Source organism: Cupressus sempervirens, chromosome 3, assembly GCF_028749045.1.
Source record: "Cupressus sempervirens isolate cs-2001-9-10 chromosome 3, ASM2874904v1, whole genome shotgun sequence".
Lineage (NCBI taxonomy): Eukaryota > Viridiplantae > Streptophyta > Pinopsida > Cupressales > Cupressaceae > Cupressus > Cupressus sempervirens.
Window position 1 is genome coordinate 1,088,809,160 of NC_143120.1, and position 12,171 is coordinate 1,088,821,330.

Consider the following 12,171-nt stretch of genomic DNA (forward strand, 5'->3'; position numbering starts at 1 on the left):
AGGATTTTATCCTCGAATATGGCAGAGTTCCACCATCCCTAAGGAATTGACTTGTGTTTACTTCTACTTTACCTCCCAACTTTGAGCTCACTTCATTTGACCTTGCACTTCCATATCAGATTACAGGGAAGATTCTTTCAAAGGCTGCCATGTCTCTATTTAGGTGAAGATTTTCATCATTTGAGGGATTGAAAATCCTCGATTGGGGGAGGAGGGGGGGGATGGGAGTTCCACCCTTGCCAAGGATTTTTAACATTTATCATAGCCAAAATCTCACTTTAACCCTCCCCTTGCTTGCCATCAAACTCCCCTTAACTTCATTCTCCGGTCAATTTTTTTTCATCACATCATTTAAGTGTTGAATTGTTTATTGTTTCGGAGGGTGAAAATCCTTATTGGGAGAGGAATTTTATCTAACTCTGCCATCCCTAAGGGATTCACTTCAATCAGCTTTCACAACTTTGATTCTCCTTACCCCTGCACAACTTCCATCACCTTCTAACCTGAACATTTTGTCTCGAAACTAAGATGTGGTGACAAACAACTCAAGACGTAGTTTGAGGGTGGAGGAGAAATTGTCCTCATAGGAGGCGGAAATCCCACTATCTAGAGGATTTTGCACTACATGCTTTTCAAATCACTGAGATCTTTCCTCATAACACTTTGTCCATACTTGGCCTTTAATCATCAACTTATACTCACATTCATCATTTTGTGGATAGGAAAGTTTTGTCTTGACTTCATTGCCATGGATTCCTGGCGGAATTAAGGGAAATGAGAGGATTTTGAATCCTCTAGGGTGGTGGAATTAAGGGAAATGAGAGGATTTTGAATCCTCTAGGGTGGCGGAATTCCACCATTCCCAAGGATTTTTCTTAGCTTTTGCCTCAACTTCATCTAGACACCCTTAAAACTTAACAAAACTTTACCAAGCTTCCTTCATTTTCTCTTGTTTTATCTTTCAATCATAAGTTGCGGAATCGTATTGATATTTGGCCTTTCATGTTTAGGTTGAAATCCCAAGAGGAAGAGGAATTTATCCTTGGGGATGGCGGAATTCTGCCATCACTCAAGAATTCTTCAATTTCACACTTTCAATCCTCAAAGTTTCCTTCCTACTTTGTCGAAGAACTTATTTCCATGTTTTGGTATCAACTCTACCCAAATCCTGGAAGTAGAAGGATTCAGTCTGCCCTTTGATCTCAATGTAGACCATGGCTAAGAGCAGAATTTCGTCCTTTTCTCCCCAGCTGATCCTTACTTAGTGTGATCTTCTCCTTGCTAAGAGTGGAATTTGACCTCTTGAGAATTTTATGCTCAGCGATGACGGACTTCCACCATCTCTGAGGAGTTTTTCATTTATATCAGCAAAACTTCATTGTCTCCAACATGCGATCTTGACCTCCAAAAAATCCTCAATTCTTTCCCATCACGCCTATCTCCCAACATGTTTTCTAAGTTAAGTTTTGATTCGTTTCAACCATTATAGCAGAAATTTGCTCAACATGAGGATAATAATTCAGGAACTCAAATTCCAACCATTTCAACAAAACAATGAAAGAATTTCTAAGATGATTAATCTACAGTAGGTAAGTCTGAATGCATAGCAGAATTCTATGGGATATCAAATTGATTTACTACATCCACAAAATGTGACTCTACATACGAATATAATATGATGTGGACAGCATTTGCCTTTATTGCTTCCAAATCCAGTCAGTAAAATTACTAAAAGGAACAAGTTACTTTACCATAGAAAGCTCAAATTCTGGTGGCTGGTGCTAAAGAGGAATGCCCACAGTAATATGTTCAGGAAAGTGTGGCCTTATTCTTTTTAAGCCTTTAACAGGGTAGTCCTTTCATAGGGCAGATCATGATTCATGGTCAAACCATTGTAACCTTAATGGGATACACTTTATTGCTACAGTAGTGAAGATTTATGGGTGTCATCCCCACCCCAGTTTTACCTTCTCATTTGGAGGGTTTCTGGGTAATCATATCTGGTGTTAAGTGTGTGTATTTGATTACATGTTTACATGATTGATGCATATGCTTTTATGTTATTTCAGTATATTAATGCATGTAATGTATTTTCGTCCTTTTCTCCCCAGCTGATCCTTAGTGCGATCTTCTCCTTGCTAAGAGTGGAATTTGACACCTCTTGAGAATTTTATGCTCGGCGATGACGGACTTCCACCATCTCTGAGGAGTTTTTCATTTACATCAGCAAAACTTCATTGTCTCCAACATGTGATCTTGGGCTCCAAAAAATCCTCGATTCTTTCCCATCACTCCTGTCCCCCAACATGTTTTCTAAGTTAAGTTTTGATTTGTTTCAACCATGATAGCAGAAATTTGCTCAACATGAGGATAATAATTCAGGAACTCAAATTCCAATCATTTCAACAAAACAATGAAAGAATTTCTAAGATGATTAATCTACGGTAGGGAAGTCTGAATACATAGCAGAATTCTATGGGATATCAAATTGATTTACTACATCCACGAAACATGACTCAACAGACGAATATAATATGATGTGGACAGCATTTCCCTTTATTGCTTCCAAATCCAGTCAGTAAAATTACTAAAAGGAACAAGTTACTTTACCATAGAAAGCTCAAATTCTGGTGGCTGGTGCTAAAGAGGAATGCCCACTGTAATATGTTCAGGAAAGTGTGGCCTTATACCATCTTATGATTTTTCTCAGCCTACATATGTCCTGTGTGTTGGATCTTTTGCATTTATCAAACTAAACTAACAACCTAGTTATTTGGCCAAAATATTTGGGTAATCCAAAATTATTACTTTAATGCCAGCAATAAAAGCTTTGATCTTGATGCCATGGGAATAAATATTCCGAACCTGTCTCTGCCTATGGATGCCAGAGAGCTGCTCTGGAGCTAATTCTGAAATCTACTAAAAGGCACATTCTCCAATTAATAGAAGATCTAATTTATTGGAAAAAGAACTAGCAGAGCTTGTATCTTGAACATACGATGGTGTTTTCTATATTGTTTCTACATGTATGATTCAGGTCCTTCGTTATTCCCCCTCAAATGAGAGACCTGTAGAATTCATGTTGAACTTCTAATTCAAGCAAAAGTTATGCTCCAGGGCATAGAACCTTATCCAACAAAACCACAGGAAAAAAGAAAAACATAGCTCATGGTTGGACTGCAATTAGATTGTGGACTCTATCATATAAAGGAAGTTATGACTTTGATTCCCACTTCCAACCCGTGGGATACCTCGACTAGGCTTATTGAGCCAAAATTGGGAGCACAGTGCAGCATTTAGATCCCTATCAATAAAAAGTAACAGGAAGAGATTCAATGATAAGATAAAACCAGATACATTCCCATGAGTAAAGTATTATCACAAATGATTTAATATCAGATGATCTTACCACTCAACTTTTCTCAGTTATAGCTATTCTCACTGTTCCATATAAAGAACGTTAATTTCACTAATTTGAACATTGGAGATGAGAACATTATAAAATTCTATTGACTCCTAAAGAATTATCCTTGTGTACCTTAATCATTTCTCCAATTATTAAGCCTGTGCTTGCAGCACCCGCCTTCCTGGCCTGCTGCAACCTTTGAAGGTCTTGTAGCCATCTTCCTATTTTTGATCTGCCAGCTCCAGCCATTGCTATTGTGCCAAGTCCATTGCTGTCAACACCCACCGGAGGTTCAACAAATTCATATTTCAATGCCATCAGTCTCTGCCTTATTTTTTTCACCCTCTTTTTAAAAGATTGCTGCTGTAAAAGACTACTAGAAGAGTGTGGAGTGAAGTATGCGAGTCCAGTGACTGCACTTGCTGAATACCCTTCAGAGGATTGATTCAATGCAGATCTTTGCTGCCCATCTTTACTTGAAGGACGTCGCGATGAGGGAGATGATTGTTCTCGGAAATCCATGGCAGCTTTCTCACGTATCTGCTCCAAGTATATTTTCCGTCGAAGTTCACTTTCAGTCAATCTCTCAGCTAGCTTTTGTGCTTGAAGTTCAGCTTCTTCACGTTGCGCTTTGGCTCTGACTTCTTTTTTTCGGACTTGTTCCACAGCTTTTGCTTCTCGTGCTGCACTGGCTGCCTTCCGCTCCTCCTCTCTTCTTGCAAGGGCTTCTTCCTTTTTACGCTGTATTTCAGCAAGGCGCTGTAATTTCTCAGCCTCCAGTAGTTTTCTTCGTTCTAATACCGCTTCTTCCCTAGCTATATCCTCTTTCTGTTTAATCTTGATATTCTGAAGACGCTCAGCTCTTCTCAACTCTGAATCTTGCAGTTTTTGCCGTAATGACAACTTTTTGTTCTCTTCATTCAATGAAGTAATAAATCGAACCTCACTCACTTTATTGCTCTCATCACTTGCTCTTCTTGAAATCTGTGCTAGGTAAGCTTCATGTCGTGACTCAACACGTTGTTGTCGGGCATGCATACCCTCTCGGAGTTTGGAGTTTTTTACAGCTTGCCACTCACTAACCCGAGTCAATTTTTCAGATACTCGTTGCAAGCGTTGAGCTCGTTCATTCTCTAGCTCTCTTCTTATCCTTGTTGCTCGGGCATGCTTTTCATCAGTTTCCTTTTTCATGTCTAGAGGGCTCTTCCTCCTTCGTTCAGGAGACATTAACTTATCATGTAAAACCCGAACCCTTTCTGTGCTTCTCCTGCTGACAATAGGAGAATGAGCAGTCCTAGAAGAGCTTCGCAGAGGTGATGCAAGTATATCTTCCCAATTCCTTTTCTCTTTCCAAGCATCCAATGTTTTTGTTGATAATAATCTCTTGTCCTTCTCTTTGTCAATAGCAGATTGATGCCGAAGGAAATCGCCTCCTTTACTGTTCTTGTTAGCCCGATTTTCAGACAAGGGTAATTTTAATCGACGAGTACTGACTGAGTCCAATTCAGAAACAGGCCTTAAAAAATCAAGTTTTGAACTAGAACTTGAAGCATTGCACATTGATGAGTTTCCTTCCCTCTTGCCTGATAGTTGAGGGGAAGCAAAATGTGGACTCTTTTGAACTATTCTAGCTTCTGATGAGTTTTCTTTAACTGACTTGACCAGTTCAGCATGCTTTCTTTCACCCGTGGAGCCACGGTTCCCGGACTCCGAATTATATATTTGCTTTCCTTTCAGCTTTGAGCTAACTTCTTTGGAAGTTGGCATTGAATCACGTGCTGTTGCAGATAATTTCCCTGAAGCATTTTCCCTCTGGCTTTGTGTCAATGGAGGATAAGTGGTATCTCTTCTCTTACTCAAGTGAGTTGCATTTTTACTCGCACTTTCTTCTTGAATTTTTTTGAAGGCCTCAAGGGATGAAGAAAGTATTTCTGCCCTGCGTGGTGAACTTGCCATCCTTCGTACCTACAGTTTAACCAATCAATAAGAAAAAAGCTGGATAACAAATATATTACTCACACTTAAAACAATGAAATTCCTTAGATGCCACCATATGAAACCAAAAGCACAGATATATAGTTGTTTAATCTGCCACTGGAAGATATCTTGGTGAACACAAGACAAACATGAATCTTTGTGAGAAACACAAAACATAGGTGTATTATTGTTAAACAAGTTCATAGATCATATCATCACACATGAAATATAACAGCTTGAAAAATGTTAAATGAGACACCTACAAAATAGATGTATACAGCATATTTGGGAAGATATTTGGGAGGAAAATAATCTTAAAAAATTTAGTACTCCTGCAAAACAAATAATACCACAATCAACTATTCCCATTTGAACTTATCAATTCTAAGAGCATCATTCATGGTCTTCCACTCTCCTACAGCAAGCTCACTCTAGACCATAATTGATGATGTACACCATACACCATAACTAATATATCAACAAAACATAATTTCAAATAGCAGAAGCACAGAAACTACTGGAGACTAAAATTAAATTTTCTCTGGCTCTCTAAAATTCCAAATGCAACAGAAGTGCCAAATATTTCATTAAGAAAACTTAGCAGAGAAAGAATGCAAATACAATCACTGTGCTCCAAAGTGACGATGGCCATCCTTTGTAGGCTATGGATATAAAGGAGCAAATTTTCTCTTCACTTCAGGAATCTTTTTTCAAGAGGAAGACAAGGACCATGAAAAGGATCTCAATTCACTCTTAGTTAATATCCCCTCAGTAAGCTTCTCAAGAAAAAAATAGAGATTTTAACTAGGAGGTGTCAATGGAAGAACTGACATCCAAGGTCTTCAACATGATTCGAGACAGCACTCCTAGTTCTAAAGCTTACAATGCCGATTTCTATTAAGACTTCCGGGAGGTAAATAAAAGGATCTTCTGGTTTTAGTTGAACTGTATAACAGCTAAATTCTTTGGGAGAAAAAAAAACAGCAAACTGTAAGCATTAAGATTTTTTGAAAAAAACAGGACTTAAATGCGGAAAAATCACATTTAAAAAGAAAAGAAAATATTGCAAAAGAGACAAAAACCACTTGTTATGAAATTTAAAGGCATTTCCATACTAGAGAGATTTAGAGGAAAAATAAATCAGGGAGTTCTAGCCCATGAATTGTCCAAAGAAAGGATTTGTCTAAAATAGCAGATTGCAGTGTAGCATGTAAGTTTTGCTGGTAAATGATTACTTGGTAAGTTCTATATGAAGTTGATAAACTTATTGTTAAGTTAACAATGAAATTTTCACTATATGATATGTGAAAAGCACTAGTCTTGTTGTATGATGTAAGTTGTGGCAAAATGCTACTAACAACATTGCAATCCAAATTATTATTTATTTCAGAAGAATGTTAAATCTAGAAACTGCACTATCATAACAAACTATGAAACCTGGGTTGGTGGCCCCGGCTTGATTGGTGAGAGCTTCCTATTGTAAAGCACAAGGTCACAAGGTCAAGTCTCCCCCCAGGTCACATGGTACAGAAGGATACATCACGCCAGCACTGATGTCACCAGTCACATTCAAAACATTTACTTGGCACATTGCAATATATGGGGTTTGCTATACCCAATTCCTGCAGTCTAAATTTTTTCTCAAAAAAACTCTGAAACCTTCAAAAACTGTAAAACCTTAAAACAAGTACAATAAATTTTTTTGCATCCACAAAGGATTGAAATTTTTATCAACTAATATTCAAAATTTAAAAAAGGAGAGGAATATTCCTTCAATAAGCAATTACAAGAAGATCTTTCCATAACAAAATCAATCGAGAACTACACACAGACTAGAAAATTACTAAACTAACTAAACAACTTAAAGAACAAAAAGCTACTAAAACTGATTGACTTAAAAGAAAGTTACTTGCATGACCAGTAATCCAAATATTCCAATATTACATTCATACCCATCCCTAATGTTCATTGTATTAACTACCCTACAAAAGATTTGACATAATCTACTCGTCACTTGCCCACAAATGCATAGAAGGTTGACTACTATTCAAAAGGTTCTGCAACATTAGACTACTATTTTGTTAAAAATGGTCAAAAGGTCAGCATGTTCTACAAAAAAATTGTGAAAAACTGGTCAAAAACCCCCGTTTTGTTAAAAAAAATACAAAACCCACAATTTTGTCAATAATCATCAATAAGAGGCAAAATAAAACCACAATTTGAGGAAAGATCATGAAAAATCTTCCATGATTCTTGGGAAAAAATCATGTGATAGTCCAATTACAAGGAACCTCGGGGTTGCCTCGTTAAATCACACGATCCACATACATCGTTTAACATAAGAACTTCCTTATTCAAGAGAGAGTTGGAGGTTTGGTGTTTTGTTTGGAATACCAAGCATTTGATTCTGCATGTTGAAATGGTCATAAAACTCACATCGACGGAGACCTATTTTCATTCCCCATTATGTTCCAAAAGTCTTTAAAGTTTATGTTCCCTAAATTTGTATCTTCAATTTAAAGAAGCATGCTCTCCAAAGCTGGTGCTTATATACAAGATATTTGTACTTTATTTTTGCCAAGAGTAATTTATAAAGGAAGCAAAATAAAGTTTTCAACAAAAAGTCAAGCATTTCTAGGAGAAAAATTATTGTGGGCAAGACATCCAGCGGGAAACAAGCTATTATGAAACCAGCATTATAAAACTAAATATTTCTTCTCTATAAACTATGAGGACAGAAGGCAATTATGTACCTTCAAATTTTGGAGAGATTTTTGTTTTGTACTACCAAAATCTTTTTTACCTGACAATCAAGATTCATTTGCAATTCACTCTTGTAGTTCTGCATCCACTCTTAACAGTCACTTGTTAAAGTACCTTCCCATTTGCGTTGCATTGCTTTATACTATTCTACATTTGTATTTTTGTGTTTTGTGAGGACATTAATCAGCATCTGTTAATGTTGGCAGATGTGAAATCTCGCCATATTAATAGCTCTCGTTTTGAAATGAATATTGTATCTGCTTATAATTTGGAGCTTTGAGAGGTTTCTCAAAAGTCTAAACCTTATTGGCTTCCAATAATGGTTTTGAAGGTAGGTGAAGGAGCTAATAGAGGAGACTCGCCTTTCCCACACTCCTTTGTAATCTTAAAATGTCTCTTATTTCTTTGATACATTGCGGATGAAGTTTCAACAGAACATATTCCTTCCTTTTTGTAACATCCTTGAGCTTCAACATTATTTTTATGATTTTAGGAAGTCTTGATGATGATTATATTTCAAAGGTTCAAAACCATGTCAAGACAACAAAAATTCTATAACTATTGCATTACAACTAAACAAGCACTGGTGAGACAACAACCCTAAGGAGAAACAGCAATGATACTTTCATGTCATAAAGAAAGGAAAAACTTCATTAATTACAAGAAGCTCGGGTGGTTAGTAATGCATCAAGATTTAGTTGTCACAAGTACAACACAATGCAGGTATTGTGAATGTTATAAATACTGTTGAAAAGAGCAGAGAATTTACCATATCTTCTCTAAGTGCTGAAATATAGAGGATTGTGGGTATGGATACAACTGAATTCAACCTCCTTTTAAATGCCATTGTCACTTGGCACAAACCTATTCCAAGAATTCTTGGATGATCAAGGGCAGCTTCGAGAGATTGTGGCTTACAACAAGGTTTGCACACACAATTTTCCTTCATAGGACAAGATGCAAAGCTACTTTCCAGAAAAATACCTATCTACCCAACAGGGGGAAGTTTGGCTAGTTTCCGGAACATAAGAATTATTTGCTCATTCAAGCACAGGCAAAAGTGCTCTATTTTCTTGCCTACACAGGGAAAGACTTCCCTGGTATTAGAGAGGCTCAACTTCTGTAAATCATTTGTTCTCTAGAGTAATATCAGATGCATTTTGCAAAAAATAAAAATTCTAAAATATGCAAGCGAATTCTGAGTTATGTCATGAACCTCAAAGTAATTCTTAGTTGTTATACAATGTTCACACCTTTAAGCGAATCTAAGGAAGTATAATCATTGCAAAGAAACACAGTATAGCAATTTAATCCAAAAGTAGTTAAACTGTATAACATTCAGGCATAAAAAAATCATCTCATCCATTCATTTGTATTCAATATCCAAGAGCTATGGCAGAATAAAATATATATTAGCTAGTATGTTCAAGCTTCAAACCCTCTCCTCTTGCTGTCTTCTGTATGAAAAGGTTCTCACTATAAATGCAAGAAATATCAAAATAAGAATGAATATATGATAAAGCACTAACCTCCCAAGAAAGAGCATGAGGACGACGATGCTCAACCTTTGTAGCGATGGGTGTTGCATTTGACAATGTTTGGGAAGCAAAAGAGGAATCTCTCGCTTTATCAAATCCATCAACTCTAGTTTTTAGTTCTCTGAAATCAGATTGTGCTTCTTCAAGCACGAGAAGTGCCTCTTTCATCTGTTCCACATCACATTCTAATTCACATAAAAGATAAAGTTCATCTACAGCTCTATTGAGGTTCTCAAAAAGAAAACACCAAAGCCGCTGTCTGAACCTCTCTTTGCTTTCTCCTGTTTCTCCTTTCTCAAATGCATTTATCAACAAGTTTTCTGCAATGCTTCTATCTTCATTAAACTTCTCCCTATCTACCTGAGAATCTGCAGTTATGATCTCTTCTGGGGCTTTCAATTGTGTTGTATCTTGTGTAGAATTGGTGTATTCTGCTGCACTTGTATTTTCAAATCTGGATGCATTTTCCCTACCTTCATAACCATCTAAATTATGTATTGAAGAGGCAGCTTCCTGAGTCTCTTCACCTGCAGCTATTACTTTGTTTGGAATTGTTATTTCCAAACAAGAATGACAGCCGCCCTTGGACCCAGAATTGGGATCTTCACTAGATGCCATTTCAGTTACATCTGACATTAATAACGGTTTGCTTCGATATTTATCAACTTGCGTAGATTCACTTAGGATGGAGCTGTCCCCCTGTACCTTACAAAACTCTTCAATCTCAATAGACTTTTCATCGAGTTGTTTAGCAGAAACTTCAGATTTTCCAGCTATGTCCGTGGAACTTTCCATGAACTTGTCCCTTTCTAAATTAACCTCTTCCATTTTGGAGTTGACAAAAGACACATCACCAAGTACAGCTTCTTCCGTATCTTCTGAAATTCTTGAAGTTTCCAGGCCAAAGGAGTTATTTTTCTTGCTAATAGCATGGGCAGCACTTATAACTAAAGGAATTTTATCTTCCACTATATAAGGACCATCCAGATTTTGATGCTTGCTTAGTTCAGTGCCCATCACTGTGGACTCAGTTCCATTCAGCTCATCTTCTTCAAGATTCCCCCACTTAATTTTGGGAACCTGCGCCATTGGAGAAACTACCTCGAGATTAACAATATTAGAGGTCTCTCTTACACAAGTCTCCTGAACATGCTTTCTTATAGTTGCCCTATTTTTTGATTCAGCATTCTCTAAAGAATCACCAATTCCCTGAACAGAAGGCTTAATTTCACCAAATTGAAGAGAATGCTCAGCTATTTTTTTTATTGTTTCCTCTTCGAAGACTTGCGAATTATGAACTTGTACTCCGATATCTGATTCCTTGTTTTCAAGCATTGTCTTTCTGTCAAGTTCATTTCTCTCATCATTTTCATTTTTTTGTGTGTTCCTCGAACTCGAAGATTTATTAGAGGAATTTCGCCTTACTTGCCCAGATATCAAAGTGTGATTCTGTAAAAATCCTGGTTTTCCTTTCCTCAACAATTCAGGGCGCACTATGCTGGAGCCAACACCCTGGACCATGGAGACTTTTGTATTTGATCTGTGTTTCTACAAAATTATTAAAGCACAATAAGAGGACTATGGTGAATGTTTCTGCTGCATGTGGATAGGGAAACATACATCCATCTAAGGCTATGAATATAAATAACAATCTACAATAATTGAATAAAACAAACTAAAACTAAAATGCACTCAAAAACCATGTGTTACATTGAATAAACCCTCAACATGGCAAAAAATAGCGACAAAATTTGTAATAAAATTGATTCAAGTTTCAACCTTCTTGACTTCAAGCCACCCGGCGCCACAGTCATCTCCATCTCTGCCATTTTTGTCCATGTGCATTTGAAGCGTCCTTCCTTCATTCCTCTACAATACATCAAATCTCTTAAAATGTCTACAAATGCAACTTAGACATAAGAAATCCTTTCAGAAAATGACAGTGCATAAATACCAAACAAATCCTTTACAGGTCAAACAGCCTGAGAATATTTAGGTTGCTTTTATTCATACTATCCTGCCTCCATAAATTTACCCAAAATATAGAAAATTCTAGTTGCCATAAAAAAATGTGAACAGCAAAGAGCCATGTAACAAAACACAAACTAAAGGAGAGGGAGAGAGGGAGGTTTAGCCAGGAATATTAGTGAGCATATAAATTTCTATCAACAAAAATCAAAATATCGAAGAGGGCCCAAAATGCTGGAATCAAAAAATGTTATACAGTTTTTTCTAGATACATGATATTATGTTTCCCTGTGAAAAACTAAAATCTTTGGTTAGGTACGCAGGTAAAGCAAAAACATTTGAGGTTGGGTATCTCTATACAAAAATGAAAAATATCATAAAAAATCATAGACGTGTGCATATTTAACCTATAAACAGGAATTAAGTTCACAGTACACATAACAAACAAATAATAAACAAAACCATAAAAGTTTTAAGATGGTATCTACCTCACTAATAAAGATGTCAACTGATTTCCAA

At 36.7% G+C, this 12,171-nt stretch overlaps 1 protein-coding gene across 4 annotated transcripts in view; it reads right to left on the reverse strand.

The window, feature by feature from the left end:
• Positions 1 to 12,171, reverse strand: part of LOC149570565 (uncharacterized) — a 133,620-nt gene that overhangs the window by 92,930 nt on the left and 28,519 nt on the right. For all 4 annotated transcript variants that reach the window (XM_089823152.1, XM_089823153.1, XM_089823151.1 and 1 more), the window contains exons 2-4: positions 11,464 to 11,553; positions 9,676 to 11,232; positions 3,539 to 5,371 (exon numbers count right to left, since the gene is read on the reverse strand). In XM_089823152.1, coding sequence (XP_089679278.1) covers positions 3,539 to 5,371; positions 9,676 to 11,232; positions 11,464 to 11,529 — 3,456 coding nt within the window. In that variant the 5' untranslated portion in view covers positions 11,530 to 11,553. The remainder of the gene's footprint in view (positions 1 to 3,538; positions 5,372 to 9,675; positions 11,233 to 11,463; positions 11,554 to 12,171) is intronic.